The sequence below is a fragment of the Pseudorca crassidens genome, chromosome 3, assembly GCF_039906515.1.
Source record: "Pseudorca crassidens isolate mPseCra1 chromosome 3, mPseCra1.hap1, whole genome shotgun sequence".
NCBI classification, from domain to species: Eukaryota; Metazoa; Chordata; class Mammalia; order Artiodactyla; family Delphinidae; genus Pseudorca; species Pseudorca crassidens.
Window position 1 is genome coordinate 138,112,710 of NC_090298.1, and position 21,658 is coordinate 138,134,367.

Genomic DNA, 21,658 nt, shown 5'->3' on the forward strand with positions numbered 1-21,658 from the left:
TGTCTTTCAAATCTCCCAGAAGTGTCTCTCACTGGTGGAATTTAACCTGGAAATGTAGTTCCCAGGTTTCCAACCCCTGTGATACAGAGTAGAGCATAGAATAGGATGAAAAAGGTCACTGAATAGCCCACAGGTAATCCAGAACAAAGATCTGATGGGATTCTAGAGCTACACATGCCCATTAGTTGCCATGAAGACACCACTCGAGCTGTCTGGGATAGCACTTTCATAGGGAGCCAAACTCCAACTCTACAAGAATTCTGTCTCTGGCTTTCTATCTTCCTGCCTGATTCTATTAATAAAATGGGTGACTTTATAGGCTTACTGGGGGAAAAAAGTACAAATTTGAGTTTCACCTCTGTATGCTTCATTCAGGCTCTGGGCAACCCCCTCCAACAGCTATTCAGTGGATTCTCATTCCAAAGTCCCAAATCTCCTGCATTTTGTTCCATTCTGTTAAAATAGTGCTCATTTTCATCCTAGAAGCACATAGGTCACGGGTGTGGCTACCAACAAACAGGGCTGCCCCCACGAGACACTGCTGAGTTTGTTTTGAGGAGCCCTCAAAAGCATGAGAAAAGAATGAGAATAACAAAAATCCACACGCACAAGACAAAAAAATTGTACTGTATTTATTGTCTTAAAATTGCATAGTACTTTGATTGTGCATGCTTTTAAATAGAGGGCAAGTTAGCCCTCTTGAAACTACTCTCTTGCGTGGGATTTTTCAGGCTGTTTTACTATGGGCAGGAGCAGGGACCAAAATACTGCCTGATCTTAAAAAGAACCATGATCAGAGAGAAGTTGTCGGAGAGATTTAGATGAGAAGACACTGATGAAGGGAGTTGAGATTTGACAGGACTTATAAGAGGCATAGGAAGATGGTGGGAGGGGGCTTCCCTGAAGTCAGGGGACAGGACTCAGGAGCAGCCAAGAGAGGATGGGAAAGGAGAAAGGAGTCCAGAGGGGCAATGCCTGGTGCTCAAATCTGAGATGAATGCTCCCTGCCAGGACACTGGGTGCACTGGGTAGCCTGAGGGTATGGTCTGGGCGTTACCTTGGCTACAGAAAGCCACATACTAGAAAAATAACTTAAAAGCTATACAATTGTCATTATAAATATTTTGTCTTTAAAACTAACTAGTGTTGGTTAAAAAAGGTTCACAGTTACTCTGAAGAGAGCTGTATCTCTATTGCACGGTATTGGAAAAGTCCACTCAGATCCCATGTGTAAACAATGATTCCCTTCTCCTCTGGCAACTTCAGGACACAGAGAAACACTATCTGCTGTAAGCAAAGCACTTGGGTACAAGGCACGTCAAAGCTGTCAAGCTCTACTGGAATCTACTCAGAACACGCAGAATGCCAGCTTTTCTTCCCACTTGATGTCACTGGGAAAGGTCTTAAATCAGATTAAAGGTGGTGATGGTCTTCTCACACTCTTGTTCTCATTCCACGGTTACAGACTTGGCCAGATTTCTGGGGAAGTCAACCTAAAATGACAGAAAGTAGCTGCTCAGGACCCCACAAGTCTCAGCAACACACTGTGTTTATAAAGCCTACTCTCAGAGTACTTGACGACAAGGAGACAGGTGTTCCTGGGCACCTCCAACCATGAGCTCCTTGAGACCTGCATCTTGGAAGCAGTTCCTTATTCCAGAAACTTCACTGAACTGTACAATGTTTAGTTTATGCAATAAATATTTATGGGGCACCTGTGTCACGCAGTGTTAACACTATTAAAAGGATATGATTCATGCTATTAAAAACAGCTAGCTCAATTTGTACTGTTAAAAATTCACTTTTCTTGGAAGTAGATGCACTAAATTATTGGTTAAGGGTGGGAACTGGGAAGGAAATGTGACTGAGGATGGTTGATAAAGTAGCCTTCAACTTTATCTACAGGGTCTTATTTCATTTACAATAACATTAAAAAAGGGAAGAAACAAAAATGACAAAATGTTGGCAAATGTCAATGCTGGATGGTATATATACCATCGGATGTTTGTTATATTGTTTTTGGTATTGATACATATTTTTTAAAGCTTCTCAAAATTGTAGTAAAACTATTTCTTTGCACACATACTTTCTGGTGAGATCATAAACTGGTTCTTTTCTGGAACAGAAATCGACAATATAGGAGTTCCAAAATGTTGAATGATTTGCTAGACTGAGGATAAATCTTCTAATGTGGGAGGAAGATGTATATACAAAGATAATTCACTGCAATTGTTATTTATGCAGATATTCCAAAAAATTAGAAACAGTTTAAATAATAGAAGACCGGTTAAGTAATTGTTAAAATCTGTGTTGTAAGACTGCAGTGGAATATTGTGCAATGATCAAGTGTTGCTTACAAGTTCAAGATGTGAGAAAATATTTGTAATATGTTAAAAAGGAAGTTATAAAAGTTCATCCTTGATATTATCTCAAAAAAATCTTTAAAATGCACAGGCACAAGGAAAAGACTGGAATAAAATATTAAATTTGCTAATTAACATTGCCTCTGGGTGAGAAGCTTATGGTTTAATATGGCCTTCATACATCTTGCAGTTCCCATCTTGTTTTCAGGGGGTATAAGTTACTTTAAAAACAGTTATTTTAAATGTAAATATTTCTCTTATGAATTTTTATGCCAAATAAGTATTTAAGAACCAAATGGAACTCTGGGTTATGTCTCTCCCCTTTGCTGGGTGATGTGCAATTTTTAGACGTACGTCATATCCTCGGAGTACAGCCAGGTGGAAGGAGAGGAGCTGTAGTGGAATCACACTCAGGATGCCCTGGAGGCAGTCCACGGTGTGGGGCAGCTCGATTGTTTTATATGCAAACTTGGAACTTTCAGTGTCGTCCTTGGAGCACAGTATGATTGGGCGACCCTAAGACAGAGAAATGTGATCACAAGATGCAGATCATCTCTGAAAGAAGCAATCCCTCACACACAGCAGAGTTTCTGAGATAAACATATTGCAATCATAACAGTGATCTTTTGCTTTTGCTGGAGTTATGGATGAGGTGATGTATCCGATTTGTGTAAAGGACAAAGAGTTTGGAGGCTTTTTTGGTGAGGTTCGTATTCTTCCCTGGTAGGGGGTCACCTCCTGCTGCGTTCATGCAGCACCCATTTGTGAGTGGCTCCAATGTGCTTTGCAAAGAGCAGGAGCTCTTACCCCTTACTCCAGGGGCTCATAGTCAAGTGGTAAGAAAACAAAAATGTAAATAAGCAAACCGATAAATAACAATAAATTTCAGATAAAAGCCACCTGGGCGGTAAAACCCCGTAACATGCTTGGGAGACAGTGGTGAGGTCCGAGGAGCTCTCTAAAAAGGAGACATTTGTATTGAGACCTGAATGATGAGAGGCCAACTCCCCGAAGAAGTGTGGGAAGAATGTTCGGGGCAGAGAGAGCAGCCTGTGTTCTACAAGTTCTAGCGAATTATTGAAACTGAGGGGGTGGTGGGAATTCCTGAATTTGGATCCAGTTGGTCAGAAGTGTGGGTGGCCTAGGAAACCCAAAGATTGTAGCTAGTGGCTGAAGTGAGGGCGGTCTTGTGGAGGACAGTGCCCTTCACCTGTGAAATCTGACTAACTCTGGGTGGCCAATATCAGAACTATCCCCAGGGCTCTCCACCAGACCTCCTCTGGTCTCCATGCCTGGGATCCAGGACCCCTCTGGGCAATCTGGATCACTGGGCCTCACCTAAGAGCTTCTGTGGGCATGGCCGCAGGCTGGCCAGTCCCTTTCTGAATGTGCACCACACATGAGGGGCCCCAGGAGAGAGTGTGTGCTCACGCCTACTCCCCAGCAGGAACACCCATAGCTGGTGCCGGCAGACGGTGGGTGAGGCGGGCATGTGTGGAAGAGAACAGGAGGCATGTGTGGCAGAGAGCCCTCACCTGGCGGGCTGTGACCTGTTGCAGGGCATTCTGGCATTTGGCAAAGCAAGGATCCTTCATGATGACCATGATGACAGGCATCTGCTTATCAATCAGCGCCAGGGGTCCGTGCTTCAGCTCCCCAGCTAGGATGCCTTCTGAGTGCATGTAGGTTATCTCTTTAATTTTCTGGGGAAACACGAGGTGGGATCATTGTCACACTGGGAAGACAGGGAGCAGATCAGCCAGAGGGGAGAAAGGGGAGGCGGGAAGGAATGATTCCAGGAAGCAGGGAGCTGAGGGCCAAGAGGCAGATGGACACATGGAGCGGTCAACAGCACTGAGGGCAGCCGAAAAGGCCAGGGCCAGGGGAGAGGGCTGGCTGCTGTCCAGAGCATGCACAAAGCCCAGCACACAGCCTGTGAACCCAGACCAGCTCTGGGACACAGTCACCCGCCTTGGATGGACAAGTCAGTGTCAATCTAGCTTTCCCCCTTCCCCTCTGTAGCCAGCCACATGGCCTCCCTAACAGTTATAATTTGTAATGATGGCATTTTATTCTACACCTTCATTCAATTATCTGATTAATCACTCCCCCAATTCTAGATCATTAATAACTTCCAAAGGGTTGCTCCAACTTAACTATCAAGCAAAATCACACACACACTGGGGTGTTAATGGAGTTTTCCCCCTATGTTTAGAGAGACACATTTTTTTTCAGTTACCATTAAACCCATGTCATTGAACTGGTGAGAGTGTTGAAGAAAACATTTCTCAACTCCCTAGAACTATTTATTTGGGTCAGGGAAACATTGTCAGGAGTGTGGCTCCATCCTGGATGCCGCAGACGGCTGAAGTGCTGGTACCCAAGTCACCACAGAGGGGCCACTGACTTGTGCCAGCAGCAGCGTAAAAGCTTCTTTCTTTCCCCCAAGACTAACTTGGAGACACAGCTGAATACTCATCTTTCACCAGCACATTCAGGAGCTGCAGCTGAGCACCCCACACCAGATGGCAGAGGCACGGGGCTGGGGCGCCAAAAGTGTGCCCCACCGAGGCATTGCCTCTATTACCCCTGAGAAGCAGTGTGCCTGGCCTCTCACTTCCTTTGACAGGGGTCAGAATATCCACTGGAAGGATGTGGGAGTTGAATCTCACTGCAGTCAGGCAATTCATGGCTTGTACCCCACACCCACTCCCCACTTCCTGTAATACTGTGAATGTTTCCCACAACTGGCATCGTTCTTCCAAATGGGGGTGGTTGGTGGGGAGCAGCCACTTGTTCCCACGGGGAGAGAAGGGCAGCCAAGCTGAGTTATAGATGATACCCATGTGTGGGTACCAAATGCTGCCTCACCCTCCCCTCCCCTAGCACAATGCCCTGCCCTCCTTCCTGCTGGTTTCTCGGGGTGTCTCCTGTGACAGTCTCCCATTTACCTTGCTTGTTGATCCATAAACAGCAGGTGGATAGTGAGTAAAGGGCAAGCACTAGGCTCGGGTCCCTGGACATCACTTCCCACCCTCTCAGTAGCCCTGTGGTCCTGGCATCTTACCCCTACTCCAACGGCTTTCTCTCAAGCCGGTATGGATCTTTATAGCTGCAGTGGGCAAAACAGCCAATCACTGATATAAAAAATACAGGAATTTCAATGCTCATTCCTGAAGGATCCCAGCTCCCCTTGGAAGTTTGAGGAGTAAGAGGGACACTCTACAGAGACCCAACCCTGCAACTCTGGTCTGCCCAAATCCTCCCATGCAGACTGCTTGTGGCAGTGGAAAAAAGCAAAGTCCAAATGGACCTGATTTCGAATCTTAGGCTGATCACTTCCACTATGTAATTTTGAGCAAGATGAATTTTTTGGAGGCTCAGTTTGCTCCTGGGTAAAATGTAAACAATAACTGCCAGCCTCTCAGAAGATACTCATGAGGTAAGAATGAGCTATTCCAGATGGAGCCTGGTGCAGGTTGACACCTCAGGGGCTCTCATAAGGTTGCCCTGCCCCCTTTGTCTTCAGGAGATCAGGAGCCCTCATCTCCGTGTGGCCAGAGCTAGAATACCTGGTCAGTGAGCGAAACCCTCCCCTCCCCTAGCACAATGCTCTGCCCTCCTTCCTGCTGGTTTCTTGGGGTGTCTCCCATGCCTGCCATCATGCAGGGGCCAGTGGAGGTGGGGGTTGGTCAGAGGGGGCTCACCAAGGCTCCTTCCAGGCACGTGGCATAGTTATAGCCCCGCCCCATGACCAGGAGCGACCTCTGTGTGTAGAGCTCCAGGGCCAGGTCGTGGATCTTCTCATCCAGTGACAACACTTCCTTGATCAGCTCTAAGTGAAGCACATAGCAGAGGGGGAGAGCCAGTCACACCAATTATAAAACAAGATTCACAAAGAAAAGTCATGGTGTATAAGACAAGGTTTTAGAACTCACATCACTTACACACTTGCCTTCCTTGTATTAGTTTCAAAGGACTTTAAATGTAGATTATGGGAAATAGCTTGTGTTATCGGCCAGGATTTTATTGTGATGGTGATTCGTATTTGTGTTTATACTTTCCTGAGCACATAAGTAAGTAGGGAAGTGTTATTTCTAGCTCCATTTTACAGGCAAGGCAACAGAGGTTCAGAGAGGCTAAATCCCCAGCTGACCAGCCACACAGCTGACACTCCATACTAATGCCCCTCATCTGGGCCACATGCCATGTCTGGAAACAAAGCCAGTGTAGGTTGGACCAGCACTTCTCAAATTTTTTGGTCTCAGGACTCCCTTACGCTCTTAACATTTACTGTGAATTTCTAAAAACCTTTATTTTTGTGGGTTATAGCTATCAATATTTACCAGAATAGAAGCTGAGAAAATTAAAGATACTTATTCATTCATTTAAAAATAATAATAAACCCATGAAATGAAAAAAATCAGTGAGAAGAGTGGCACTATTTTACATTTTTGCAAATCTTTAATGCCTGACTTTTTCATAAAAGACAGATTCTCCTATCTGCTTCCCCATTCAATCTGTTATGATATGTTTTTTGGTTGAAGTACAGGAAGAAAATCTGGCCTCACAGAGATTTGTAGTTGGAGAAAGAAGGCATATTTAAACAACTTTTTCAAATAATTGTGAATATTCTTTGATAGTACACCAAACTTAAGAAGTGACAATTTCTTAAAAGGGTAGGTGCAAATGTGGAATCTGAGATCATATCAACAAACTTTTCCTACCTTGTTACATTAAAATGTATTTGTCTATCTTGCACTTACCTAAATGGGTCTTTTACATGTGCATAATTTTATAACACTGCATTGGCCATTTGCAAAATATTGGTTCACTGAGTTACCCAAATCTTCTAAAAATGGACACATTTCATTATAAAATATTTTTTAAAAAAGTCATATTTGTTAAAATCACTGTGATCTCATCAGAGATGTTTCTGAGTATTGGGAGGAGGTCAAACTCGAGCTGACAGCTACAAGTATTCCAGATCATGTTTCGGTTGAAAGCTCGAAGGTTATCATTAGCAACAAAAACTGTTATCAGGGGCTTCCCTAGTGGCGCAGTGGTTGAGAGTCCGCCTGCCGATGCAGGGGACACAGGTTTGTGCCCCGGTCTGGGAAGATCCCACATGCCGCGGAGCAGCTGGGCCTGTGAACCATGGCCGCTGAGCCTGCGCGTCCGGAGCCTGTGCTCCGCAACGAAAAAAAAAAACAAAAAAAAACCCCAAAAAACTGTTATCAGTTGTTTTTCTCAAAGTGTCAGGATAACTTGGTTCACTTTTGAGAAAATGTCTGCCAAGTACCAACTCAGCTTGTTAATCAATCATAGGGCGTTTTTCTCTGGAACAACCTCAGGGTGCTGCATACCTTCCATTTGTCACGTAGAATATTAAAAAGTGTTGCAGTTTAATAAGACTAATGCATTTTACCATATCATCAAAGACATTCCTAAGTGAAGCTATGTGCATTTCTGTCATGGGAATAGTGTGATGCCTCTGCCTTGAAATGTGCTAAAGTGCCAGCGGCGGCCATCATTGCCTTTGCAGATGTTCACACAGAGAGAAAGGCAAAAGCATCTTATTCACTATAAATAACATATTACTAAGAAAATAGTTTTGACTGAAAGGGACCCCAGGACCTTTGGGTTTACATCTTGGTAACTGCCTAGCAGAATAGAGTCCTGTTTTTGCAGGATTATTATCTGGCTTAAAGTTAAGAAAGTTTTTCTTGTCAGTAAATTTTCAGCATGTTGTCTTGGTCAGATTCAGACCCCTAGAGCTTGTATGGTTACATGGTGGCTTTCCCTCACTGCCTTCTCTGAGGTTTGCCCTTGGTTCCAGAATAAAGTCTGGTGAGACTGTGAAGGAGCAGTTTGGGCCAGGAAGAGGTGTGAGGCCATTCACTCCTTCTTATGTATTTCCTGAGCAACTACTGAATGTCTGCCCTGGCTGGACACCTGGCATCCAGCAGGTTCTCTGACAGACACGGTTGTGTGCTCACTGAGCAGACACGGTTGGGGAAGACAAGCCAATTCACAGGAGGACAGGTAATTTCAGATCATGGTATGTGCTATAAAGAAAAGAAACGGGCTAATGTTTTTTAGAGAGATGGGCAGGGGATTAGTGCCCCTATTAGGGTGGCCAGGGAGGGTCCCGGAGGTGACATTTGAGCTGAGACTTGGGTAATGGGAGGCGTCAGTCATATGAAGAGCTGGAGGAAGAGGGTTTTGGTAGAGGAAAGAGCCAGTGCAAAAGCCCTGTGGTGGAAAGAGCTTGGCATTGCTGAGGATCAGAAGGTCAGTGAGGCAGCTCAGGGAGGGGGAGGGAGCTCGATGAGGTCAGAGGCACAGGGGCCCAGAGTGCAGGGCTCCGTGGCCTGGTGACAAGTGCGGACTTTAATCTTGGCCCAGTGGGGGCTGCTTCAGGGATTCAGTGGTAAGTAAAAGTTTTGAGGAGAAGGGAATGATTAACAGCATTGTTTATGGGAGAGAGTCAAGTAAGAGAGCAGCCAGGAACAGTCCACAGGATTTGATAATGAGCAGTTTAGCTCTGGAACATACCAGGTAAAGATCTCAGGCCATGGATGATCTCTCGCCTTCTGTTTTGTAGTGAAATGCGGTCTTCGGACATCATCAAACCAAACATCACCAGGGAGATGAACTGACTGGTGTAAGCCTGAGGACAAAACAGTGGTGCTAGCAGAGCCGGGGTGATGTACATGTGGTGACCACTCAAGACGAGACAGATTCCTGGGCTCCCCTCTTGGCCCCCTGTCCACCCACCCAGCAGAGGCCCTCCTGTGGGTGCCCACATGGCTCCTTCTACCTTGGTGCTGGCCACGCCGATCTCCGGTCCTGCATTGATGTGGACTCCGCAGTCAGTCTCTCGGGAGATGGAGCTGCCCACAGTGTTGGTGACACCCACGGTCAGGGCCCGGCGGTCCTTACAGTAGCGCAGTGCCAGGAGGGTGTCTGCGGTTTCACCTGCCACACAGGTCCTTCTTTTCAGCTCACAGGTATGTGGGCTCTGCCAGCCTTAACCCCGAGCCCCCAACTCATTTACTTCTGGCCCTTAGGCAGAAATTGATGTCCAGACACAGTTGGTGTGTGCTCAGAAAGGAAAATGCATGCTCAACAATTTTTCTGGTTCTTTTTTTTTTTTTTTAATGTAAGATGCTCTTTATTCAAGGGCTATGAATACCAAAAACACAGTTAGCACTTAGATCTTGAAAAAGGAGAGTTCTTTAGGTTTAAAAGTAAATAGGAAAATAAAACATTCATAGGGATTTGAATTTGAAGGTTGAAATTAATTTATCACTTCTCATTTTACCACTCAGTGTGAAGTGCATGTTCTAGGGGATGTTAAGACCTTTCTCATGAAAGTTGGTAAACTGTTCAACTGGATGGGGCCTCCATGTGGGGACCCTGACAGCACAGACATATGGGAGTCACTCGATCACTTGGGTGTTTAGTAATGCAATTAATGTGGTTCATTGTGATCATTTATGTAACTAGAAGATGAAAGCTGATTAGTAAGTGGAACTAATTTGGAAGGAATTTATTAAAAGTTTGTTCATGATTAAGTGTTGAATAGAACATTTAAGTTCTACAATTGATGTTTTCATGAAAAATATGTGAGATTATTTTTTCTAAAAATGGTTCAAGATCCTCTTGTCCCAGCTCTTCTCTAATCTAATTTCTCTTGAATATTAAGACAGAGTGGTTTATAAATACTTCTCCACTTTCTCACTTCCCATTTCCTATTCAACACACTACAGCCTGGCCTTGTGCCCTGGTTGATTCTCAGATTCACGATTTTGCTACTATTTATGTGGCGAGTGCTTGCTCATCCACTGTCTCACTGAATTCTCATGACAACTCTGTAGGGGGCATCATCCCCATTTTCCCTTGAGGATGAGGTACTCAGAGATGGAGCAAATCAATGCCTCACTCACTCAAGGCCAAGTAGCTGTGGGTGATAGTGTGGGCCTGGCTCCCAGTGCCCTTTCTTGGACTCTAAACTGCCTTATTCAGAATGGGCTGAGATTTAAGTTAAAAAGCAAGAATGCCCCTAAATGGTGTTTCTCAAACAGATCTTGTTTTAAAGGAAAACATTTCTTGTCCTAGTGTGTACTCAAATTATTTTTATAAAAAAGCTTAAATAGGTTCATGCACAAACCAGCACAAACTTCCTATGTTTGTAAGTCCTAAAGAACTCAAGCTAAATTAAATATGATCCAGAACATAAAACCAAACATTCAATGTTCACAGAGCCACCACTCTTGGCTGTGCTGTCCTAACTTCTCTGCAGTGCAGGCTGGTGCTACTATGGCCCAATTCTCCTCTCCTGTTTCTGCTCAGACTTGTGTCTAGTGAACTGGGGTGCTACAAGGCCTTCCCTTAGCACCTATGGGAGCAAGGGAGCTCTATCTTCATGGGGTGCTCTATCTTCATCGGCAACATCCCCATTTTTGATACAGTTAAAAAAATTTAATGTAAAGGGGTGAACAAAGTGAAACTTTAAACCCCTTCTATGAAGTCACTCAGGAGGTGCCACTGCATTATTTTCACATTAAAACCACTTCTGTTCTTTGGTTAGTGGCTTCCACCAATTCATGAAACATTTTTAGGCTCTGATGGGATTGTAAACCCAAAGGTAACAGTGGCAACTGAAGTCAGAGGGCAGCACCTGGGTACGAGGTGGTCAGCTAGATGGTGGCTGTGTCTGTGTTAGTTTTTCTTAGCTTGTTACTGAAATGGAAATGGTATTGAAACTTCATAATGAAAGCAGTATAAAAAGATATTAGGGTATTGCTGTTAATGCTTCAATTGCGATAATGACATTGGTGTTATATTTTTTCTTTTATCATTTAGAGATACGTTCTGCAATATTTATGGATGAAATAACATGATGTCTGAGACTGACTTTAAAATAACACAGTGAAGGGGAGGGGTTAAAGTAGATATGATGACACAAGATGGGTGAGTTATTCCATAACATAACTGCTGAGCCTAGGTGCTTCTTTATGCAAGTCTCTCTTTTATAAAAGTTTGGGATTTTCCATAATTCAGTGTATAAAAATCCTCCTAGAGCTCATGGGGACTCCAAGCATATGGCCATGGATCATCTCCCTGACCCTCCGTCCTGCCTTGAGCTGGAGCAAACACCCAAGCCTAGTGTTAGAATGCCGCCCAGGCAGGGTTTCCTGAGCTGAGGGCAGCCTGGGCTCTCTACACCTGAGTAGTGTCTCTCCATGCCTCGCACTGTTGGGTTGCGTGAGCACTGTATGGTGCCCACACAGTTCTTGAAGTGACTCTCAACTAGCAGAATTAAACTTTCCTCTAATTTAAACCCAGCACACATTTCTGAGTATCTCGGTGAGTGGTCCCTTAAGTCCTGGACTTGGAACAGCAGGAGGAGGGAGAACCTGGCTGCATGGCCCTCCCCATAAAATGGGACAGTAGCTGATGGCTCTGAGGGTTGAATGACCCTGGGCATGAGAGAGTGTGGCACATGGTTTATGTGCAGAGAACTTCATGGGATGAAGGAGGGAGGGAGCTGCATGGTGTGTCACTGAGAGGACAGAGCCCTGAGATGAACTAGTGAAAACCTGTAACCCTTACCTGACTGGCTTATGAAAAAGCAAACGTCATCCCTGAACACAGGTGTGTTCCTGTCCAGAAAATCACTAGCAAGTTCAACCATCACCGGGAGCTCGGTCAGTTCCTCCAAAACTTGCCGCGTCTGAAGCCAACAAGAATGGGGACTAAAGTCAGTCATGAACAGTACAGGGACAAAGGTGGCTGGGCTTCTAAGACAGTTGATGAAATGGAACCTCTGCGTCCAGGTGAGCAGGGAACTTCAGGCATTCACAGGCCAAACTGCTGGAGAAATGGCTCCATGCCAGTTCTCGTACTGGCTCATGGCACCAAATTTGGAAGGCCAAATGCATGACAGCATTTAAGACTCATCTTGTCCTAGCCAACACTGCCTCCCAGGCACTATCAAGGGCCCAGCATGTTGCACTTACGGCCACAGCAGCATGGTAGCTAGTTCCACAGCCAATCACAATGAGCCGGCGACATCGTCTGATCTCCTTCAAGTGGTCCTTCAAGCCGCCCAGAAGCACTGCAGGACACATGCAGTGTGTTAATGCTGACATGACACAGGGATTGTGCATTGGCCCAGGGCTCGGACGAGGGATTACCTGTGTTGGTCTCAAAATTCACCCGACCTCTCATGGTATTGAAAACTGATTCTGGCTGTTCAAATATCTCCTTCTGCATAAATGCACTGAAGTTACCTGGTCAAACAAACATCAACAGGATGTCAATTTTAATGTTGTTACACTTTCACTGCTTAGCTTTTAATCAAGAAGAACAGTTGTTATGCAGTTAGTCACAGTGACACATGTAAAGGCTACTGCAGATTACAAAAGGTGTCTCCAGGTATTGTCCCACCTGATACTCATGGTGACAAGCCAGATAAGGTATGATTATTATCTTCAATGTGCGTATCAGACCCTGCAACTTGAGGGAGGGAGGGATGTAAGTAACAAATGCATGGCTGGCCTTCCTGGGCCACGCTCCTCTTAACAAGGCCAGAGGAAAGTAAAATGTTTTACTTCCTAACACCCACCTACTAAGGGAAGTACAAATTAAGCGAGCCTAAGGAAATAGGCAATTTTTTTTAAACCAAATTCCCTCCTATACACTGTATTAAAACAAAAAACCAAAAATCTTTTTAGCCACATATTTCTAGGGCTCTGATGTGAATGAAACCGGATGACATCTAAGACCCCCGACGGGTGCTGTGCCTGATGCCTGTCGACAGGTGTCCACAGACAAGGCGGGAGTGTCCTCTGGGATACACACACGCATGATGCCAAGCATCACAGTGTCCCTGTCTGCTGCCCTCGGCAGAGAACTTGTAGAAAGAGTGCCACGAAGCAAACAGAGCAAGTGAGGAGGGGTCGGGCCATTGCAGATATGGCTCAGGGAAGGCCTCTCTGAGAGGGTGACGTTTCAGGAGAGATGATCAAAAGGAGCTGGTCCTGTGCGAAGCTGAGTGAGTGCGATGACCCCCAGGGGAGTAAGCACTCCGCCTGTCTGAGTAACAGTGAGGCAGCCAGGGCGGGCAGGGAGGGGCACAGTGGAGAAGGGTTGTGCAAGGTGGGGCCAGGCTGTGTGTGGATGGCTGTGGGCTGTGGCAGGGAGTGTGGGTTTTATGCTGAGAACAGTGGGAAGCCATTGGAGGGCTTTACACAGCATGATAAGAGGGTATGATTCACGTTCTTAAACGTTTACCCAGGCTGCCCTGTGGAGAGGAGGGTGTAGGGAGACAAGTGTGGGTGCAGGAAGATAGACTCCCCTCACAAGGAGAAAGTAGTCCACAGTCCCCCGTTACTGCAGGCCTCTCATCCAGAGAAGAAATGATGCCTGGGGTGTAGGAATGTGTCCCAGAGAATCTGTAAAGGGAGGTAGTTGATGGACTGGGGTCAGTTCAAGCAGGGAGACCTGGTGCCGGGGCATGGTCAGAAGCCCCTTTGGAGTAGCCAGGCCAGGTGCCCCACATCCCCTGAGATGTATGAACCACAGACCACCTGCAGCCCCACTCCGGTGCTCACAGCAGGCAGGAAGGCTGTAGTGCCCACCCATGACAGGGCAGAGAGTCTCAGGAGCTCCCCCACAGAGCACCTGCCCCATGAGGCTGCTGCACAGGGACCCTCAGAGGACACCTGCCTTTCATGATTTGCTGCAATTCCATCTGCAAGGTCTGTATGGCTCGAGATGGGTCATCACTAGCCGAACGCTTGACCCGGTGAATAGAGAGTTTCCCATCAGCCACTGCAGCAATGTCATCATCCTCAAGGAAGATGACCCGGTTGGTGTGTTCTATGATAGCGCTGGAGCAAGGAAAATATGGGTGTCAGAGATGGGGCCTGTCCTTGACAGTTACAAGATGTGGGTCCATATCAGTAACACTGAATAGCATTTTAGGATATGGCATATAAACATTGATTCATACCTCCCGCCCCTCCCCTCCACCCAGAATTATTTTGAAGCCAGTCCAGACATCAAATCATGTGTAAACATTTTAGCTTATAGCTCTAAAAGACAAGGATTATTTTTCACCCTACTACAATACCATTATCACATCTAAGAGCAATAGTTTTTCCTTCATATCATCAAGTATCCAGTATGTTCAATTTTCCCCAGTAATCTCATAGATGTCCTTTTATAATTGCTTTCCTCGAATCAGGATCCAAACAATGTCACCTTTGGAGAATGCTCAGGAACCAACACATTCTGAATAATAAAGGGAAAGAATGAAACATTTATCTTGCCTTTCCAAATGACCTTTCAGAATAACCACAGTTTATGAAGGCAAGTTTCTCTTTATAGGAGAAATATAGCTAATAAAGAAGGAATGATAGAATTATAATAATCAACTTACGAATTCCTAATCATTAATAGCCCTAATCAAGGTCCATCAGTGGCTACTGAAATGAAGAAATGAAAAGCTAAGAGCAGCTTTATAATGGATGGATAAGGCTTCTGATCTTTGAACCCCCTGATCAATTTTAACAGTACTACAAAAAGACAATGAGACATAGTGCCTCCTGATGGAAGGACACACTACCTATTAAATAGTCTTGCCAAAAAAAAAAAAAAAGCAAACCTGAAGATCAAGCTTCTAGACACCTATAAACTTCTGTTTGCAGGAAATACGGTGAACAGAAGAACATGGAGGAGGCACTCAACAAAATCCATATAGTGGGAAACTCATTAGGACAGATGACTCCTTTTCTTACACACACACACACACACACACACACACACACACACACACACAAAGCAAGAAAAAGCGGGGGGACTTAAAAGCAAACTATAAGATCTATCCACTAATGAAATGTGCAGTCATTGTGTTTATTTTTATAGTAACTTTCTCTGTGTGGAAATAAGAATTTTTCCCTTGAGATGGAAACAGAAAGTTTCTTTTAAAAATAAAATTGTTAGAAAAGTTGGTAAATGAAAAAGAAAGTTAGGTAATCAATAGTACAGGTGGTACATAGATATGGTAAAAACCAGGAAGGTGGTACCTGAAGGACCATGGGAGAAAAAAACCCTCATTCTACCAAGTGCTACACTGACATGTGCCCTGTGCAGAAAAAGGAGCATTTAAAACTCCTGATGCAAAGTTAAAAAGAGAAATAATCAAGTTCTATGGTTCTAAGAGAGGTGTCTCCAGATCCTAGGGAAGAAAGACAAAGAAGGATGGAAAGCCACTGCACTGGAAAAAATATTTTAAACAATATACATTCTTTGAATAAAAAGCAGAAAACACAGGCAACAAGAGGAAGAAGTGAAAACGGCCTGATTCAATCTCCAGTAGATAAATGCTACTTACAAGTATTGTCCTTCAGACAGTGCTTAATACGTGTGTTTGTATTCACCTGTGTGTGTACATCTGCATGTTTAAATATAATTACTGTTTTAATTTACAGAATGGATGGCAGTCATCAAAATTACTGGCCCAGGAATTAGACCTGAGGTGGAATCCTCATCCCTGTCTCTTACCAGCCTCTGCCCTCAGGCAACACAGACATGACCCCTCTGAGCCCATCTCGGGTTCCTCTGCTTTAAACTGGGAGATGACCCCTGTGCCTTCACCAGAGGTTTGTTGTGATTATTAAATGGGATAGTCTTGGTGAAGCCCTCAGCACAGTGCCCAGCCATAAGTGCACAGCAATGCTGGCCACTGTTGTCACGAGAGCTCTATGTGCCTTCGTACCTGAAACGGTCACCTTGGTCACTCTTATTTTTCAATATATGCTTTTTCATCTACACACAATAGATTATAGAATCACTTTATTAAGTTCCAAAAACCTAAACAAACAAAATAACGTCAAGGATTTTAATTATAGCATCGAATTTACAGATTAAGAAGTCAATATCTTTAAAAATAATTTTTAATTATTAAATTAACTTTAAACCAATTAACGTTTTCAGAATATTAAGGCTTCCTACCAAGGAATGTGGAATCTCTCCCTTTATTCAAACCTCTTCTTATTTCTCATGGTAAATTTCTGTAGTCTTCCCCAAACAGGTTCTTGGACTATTTTTATTTAAATTTATTTTAAGGGATTAAAACTTTTTTTTCAGCTCTGGTAAATAGATTACTTTTTTAGTTCAACAAAAGTTTGCTGAGAGCCTACTGTGCCAGTCACTTGTGGAGACATGAGGGGGAATAGGGTAGATATGGTCCCCTACCACCCACCTCACTGAGCTGACAGCAAAGTGACAACTGCTGGAATGTCGAATTTCTATACCTTTATACTCTGACCAGCCACAAGTATAACTTCTAACAGCCTTTCAAGTGGATTTTTTTTTTTTTTTTTTTTTTTGCGGTACGCGGGCCTCTTACTGTTGTGGCCTCTCCTGTTGCGGAGCACAGGCTCCAGACGCGCAGGCTCAGCGGCCATGGCTCATGGGCCCAGCCGCTCCGAGCATGTGGGGTCTTCCCGGACCGGGGCACGAACCCGTGCCCCCTGCATCAGCAGGCGGACTCTCAACCAAAGAATGCTTAGCTTATTTTTTTTTTTTTTTTTTTTTTGCAGTACGCGGGCCTCTCACTGCTGCGGCCTCTCCCATTGCGGAGCACAGGCTCCAGACGCGCAGGCTCAGCATCCATGGCCCACGGGCCTAGCCGCTCCACGGCATGTGGGATCTTCCCGGACCAGGGCACGAACCTGTGTCCTCTGCATCTGCAGGCGGACTCTCAACCACAGCGCCACCAGGGAAGCCCTGGATTTTCAAAGTATATAATTGTATTGCCTACAAATAATTCTTTAATCTCCTTTCAAGCATTTGTCTTTTTTTTTTTTTTGAGAAACATCTACCATACTTCATTGAATATAAGGTAACATTGATTTTTTTTTTTTACATAACAATTTTTCAATTTAATCAAATCTCATTTTTATAAGTAACTACTTCACAACAAGTTAACATGCTAAGGCAACATCAATAGATGAAAAAAGGTAGTCCCTGGCCCCAAGGAATGTTGCCCAGGAGAAGACAGAGATATGTAAAAAATACAATACAGTGTAGCGAGTGCAACAATCAGGCATGCAGAAGTGCAAGGGTAGCAAAAAGAAGCATGTGATCACAACACTAAAAAGAAGTCTGCACAAAAGACATAATATGTAAACTGAGTTTTGAAAAATGAAGTGGGTTTCCCAGATGCCCCATAGGGAGAAAGGAATTCTTGGAGGAGGGAAAAGCATAATTCAATTCATATAATCCTAGAAGTGAAGTAGTCTATGGCAGGAGAAATGATTGGACACAGGCGTCATGAATACTTGTATGTCTGCATTTTACCAAGTCCATTCTAAAGGGAACTTTGAGGATCAACTCGGGGGTGGGGGGCCACGGGGGGACAGAACTAGTCATTCTTGTAAGAAACACTGGAACCAGTTTCTACCAGCCCACCAAAAAAACTACTTCAAAGGCAACATGGTATCACAGAAAGGGCTTGTTTTTAGTTCATTAGGCCTCACTTAAAATTCTGATTCCACAATGCACTTGCTTTGGGATCTTGAACAACACTCATAACCTCTGCAAATTTCAGTATAGTAAGTTTATGTGATTACCTTCATCTGTAATATCCCTGCATTGCAATCTTAATGGAAACTCAAGTTCAGGTCAAAGACAAGTTTCTCTGTGACTTCTCCTCTAAATTTTTTTTTTAACGTCTTTATTGGAGTATAATTGCTTTATAATGGTGTGTTAGTTTCTGCTTTATAACAAAGTGAATCAGTTATACATATACATATGTTCCCATATCTCTTCCTTCTTGCATCTCCCTCCCTCCCACCCTCCCTATCACACCCCTCTAGGTGGTCACAAACCACTGAGCTGATCTCCCTGTGCTATGCGGCTGCTTCCCACTAGCTATCTATTTTACGTTTGGTAGTCCATGCCACTCTCTCACTTTGTCACAGCTCACCCTTCCCCCTCCCCATATCCTCAAGTCCATTCTCTAGTAGGTCTGTGTCTTTATTCCCATCTTACCCCTAGGTTCTTCATGACCTTTTTTTTTTCTTAGATTCCATATATATGTGTTAGCATATGGTATTTGTTTTTCTCTTTCTGACTTACTTCACTCTGTATCACAGACTCTAGGTCCATCCACCTCACTACAAATAACTCAGTTTCGTTTCTTTTTATGGCTGAGTAATATTCCATTGTATATATGTGCCACATCTTCTTTATCCATTCATCTGTTGATGGACACTTAGGTTGCTTCCATGTCCTGGCTATTGTAAATAGAGCTGCAATGAACATTTTGGTACATAACTCTTTTTGAATTATGGTTTTCTCAGGGTATATGCCCAGTAGTGGGATTGCTGGGTCATATGGTAATTCTATTTTTAGTTTTTTAAGGAACCTCCATACTGTTCTCCATAGTGGCTGTATCAATTTACATTCCCACCAACAGTGCAAGAGTGTTCCCTTTTCGTCACACCCTCTCCAGCATTTATTGCTTCTAGATTTTTTGATGATGGCCATTCTGACTGGTGTGAGATGATATCTCATTGTAGTTTTGATTTGCATTTCTCTAATGATTAATGATGTTGAGCATTCTTTCATGTGTTTGTTGGCAATCTGTATATCTTCTTTGGAGAAATGTCTGTTTAGGTCTTCTGCCCATTTTTGGATTGGGTTGTTTGTTTTTTTGTTATTGAGCTGCATGAGCTGCTTGTAAATTTTGGCGATTAATCCTTTGTCAGTTGCTTCATTTGCAAATATTTTCTCCCATTCTGAGGGTTGTCTTTTTGTCTTGTTTATGGTTTCCTTTGCTGTGAAAAAGCTTTTAAGTTTCATTAGGTCCCATTTGTTTATTTTTGTTTTTATTTCCATTTCTCTAGGAAGTGGGTCAAAAAGGATCTTGCTGTGATTTATGTCATAGAGTGGTAACATTGATCTTAAGATCATGATTATTTTATATACTTCTAAGAAGTATATAAAAACTGTAGCAAATTATAATTCCCAGATGCCACTTACAGATGCTAAAATCTATAGAATAATTGCATGTCCTAGAATCATTGAAATAATATTAGCTTCTCATTGAAATGGTGCCCTAAGGAACACAGTTTGCGAAATGCTGACCTTTCGTATCAGCATTAAGTACAATGCTGGCTGTGGGCTGAAACAGGCCTTGCAGCCTGGGCTGTAGGTTCCTGTTACTTCACGTGTCCCAGGAGACCTCACCTGGTGTCCTCCCTGCTTCACAGCAAGGCCTTACCAGAGGCTGGTGGGAAAGAGGCATAATAAAGGTTTGGATAAAGGAGGTAGTAATGGTGGTGTTTATGGTGGTTTTCTATTTCAACTAGCAGGAAAGTGTTTTGGTCTTTTCTAAGTGTATGTGTGTGTATACATCTTTTGTACTAAAATGGGCATGAAGCCTACTTTCTCAAATTTCAGAATTACTGTTTGGTGTATTGATGAGAACATGGACTTTGGACCAAAACCCTCAATCTTGGCTCAGTCTTTTATGAACGGTCAGACTCTGGCAAAGGCAGGCAAGGTTCAGGAAGGACCAAAGGTCTGGAGACACTTGCCCCATCTAAAGGGAGCAGACTTTGAATGGCCCCAAAGAGGGTTGGGGGAGCAGTCTGGTGTGCTCAGATCTGCTGGTTTTTTAGAAAAGCTAGAAATTCAGATTTTTATGGGAAATTTCCCAGTTTTAAAATGTTGGCAACGAATTCCTTTATTCTGTACAGGCCCAAAACATTGTGTAGATCAGTAGACCTTGCCTTTGGCCACCAGGGCTGCTGATGACAGCCATGTAAAAAGTGCTCAGTGGGCAAGGATTCCCTCAGGAGGGCCACCGAGAGCTGAAATCTACCATCACCGCTTCGCCTTGCTGACCCTTGAGAAAACAGCTCAAACGGGGGAGTAAGTAAGAAATGGGGGTGTTTAGCCAGTCATTATTGATTACATCATCCTAGGAAAGACAAGAAACAAGGTGTAGCTACCTTGCATCAGAAGCAAAGAAGAATTCCACTGCTTTATCGCCTACAGCATGAAGGCAGGTCGAGCTGTCCAGCCTCTTCATCCTTGTTTTACAGATATTCTTCACATTCTCAATATTGCCTAGCAAATGAAGGAAAGGATCACAAATCCCATTAGACTATTTTCTTGGAACAACACGAAGAAGCCAATTTCCCCTTTGAATATGTGTGGGAGAAATGGGCAATTTTTAGCTTTGGCTGCATCAGCCAAATTGTGTAAAAGATCCCCAAATAGTAAGAGCACTGAATCGGCTATGAACAAAACAAACCAAATCAACACTCCAATCAGGGCACAGGTGCCTTTATATAACAGAACCACAGCAGCAGCTCCCTCAACTTGGGTATGTGCTTGAAAATATCCACAAGAAAAAGCTTTTGAAAAAATGGAGCCAAGTCCCAGTTGCAGGAAAACCTTTTGGACCTGGCCCTAGCAGAGTGAAGGAAGGCATCCTGCCTCTGAGGGGAGCTGCTGGCACCAGAACAGTGCTGCGCTGTTCAAGTCCTTCTCAAGAAACTTACGTGTCCTGTATAAGATGGGGATCTGTTCTGTGGAGAGTTTATATTTGCTCCTCACTCCAATGAGCAGGGGGCTGCCTCTCCTGTAGGGACAAGAGGGAATCGAGTTACCCATTGCCTTGACACCCTGGGCCTGGCTGGATGTCCTCTGAGCACTGAAGAGAGGGTCCCCGCATCTAGCCCTCTCCCCAGTGCAAAGTGCTCCCAAGACATGCCAAAGTTTGTCCCAGAATTTATAGAGCCACTAATTATAGACATTTTAGAAAAGTAAAGCTTTACTGCTTCTTCACACTATCTTCTTCTGCAAACTAGTAATAACATGGTAATAGATTTTAAAAGGAGTTTCAAAATTTGATAGGGACCAACTGGCATTTTATAATTCTCTGATTTGAAAGACTTAAATTCCAAATGGTAAATTAGTTCCTGTCCCAGAAAAAAATAAAATCATAATATATTCACATAATTTCCTGCCTAGATACTATGACAGTCTGGTCCACAGGTGCATTCTCAATGGCTCCCCAGTGTCTTCACAATAAAGCCTGCAACCACAGGGCAACCTAGATCCTGCAGAGCTGGGCCTCTGCCCACCTCCCCACTCCCCACCAGCTCTCGAGTTTCATAGGGCAGTGTCCCTACAATCTTGTTTGCTCTTGTCACCCATGCCTGGTACACAAAAGGTGTCAGTAAGCACACACTGAGACTAGA

At 44.0% G+C, this 21,658-nt stretch overlaps 1 protein-coding gene across 1 annotated transcript in view; it reads right to left on the reverse strand.

Annotated features, from left to right (window-relative positions):
- Positions 1 to 617: 617 nt before the first annotated feature.
- The window catches only part of GFPT2 (glutamine-fructose-6-phosphate transaminase 2), a 45,568-nt gene continuing 24,527 nt past the window's right edge, over positions 618 to 21,658 (reverse strand). Inside the window, exons 8-19 of the mRNA XM_067732619.1 lie at positions 20,957 to 21,036; positions 20,402 to 20,519; positions 14,103 to 14,266; positions 12,569 to 12,664; positions 12,392 to 12,489; positions 11,985 to 12,105; positions 9,187 to 9,344; positions 8,922 to 9,036; positions 6,071 to 6,198; positions 3,899 to 4,066; positions 2,718 to 2,879; positions 618 to 1,493 (exon numbers count right to left, since the gene is read on the reverse strand). Coding sequence (XP_067588720.1) covers positions 1,449 to 1,493; positions 2,718 to 2,879; positions 3,899 to 4,066; positions 6,071 to 6,198; positions 8,922 to 9,036; positions 9,187 to 9,344; positions 11,985 to 12,105; positions 12,392 to 12,489; positions 12,569 to 12,664; positions 14,103 to 14,266; positions 20,402 to 20,519; positions 20,957 to 21,036 — 1,453 coding nt within the window. The 3' untranslated portion in view covers positions 618 to 1,448. The remainder of the gene's footprint in view (positions 1,494 to 2,717; positions 2,880 to 3,898; positions 4,067 to 6,070; positions 6,199 to 8,921; positions 9,037 to 9,186; positions 9,345 to 11,984; positions 12,106 to 12,391; positions 12,490 to 12,568; positions 12,665 to 14,102; positions 14,267 to 20,401; positions 20,520 to 20,956; positions 21,037 to 21,658) is intronic.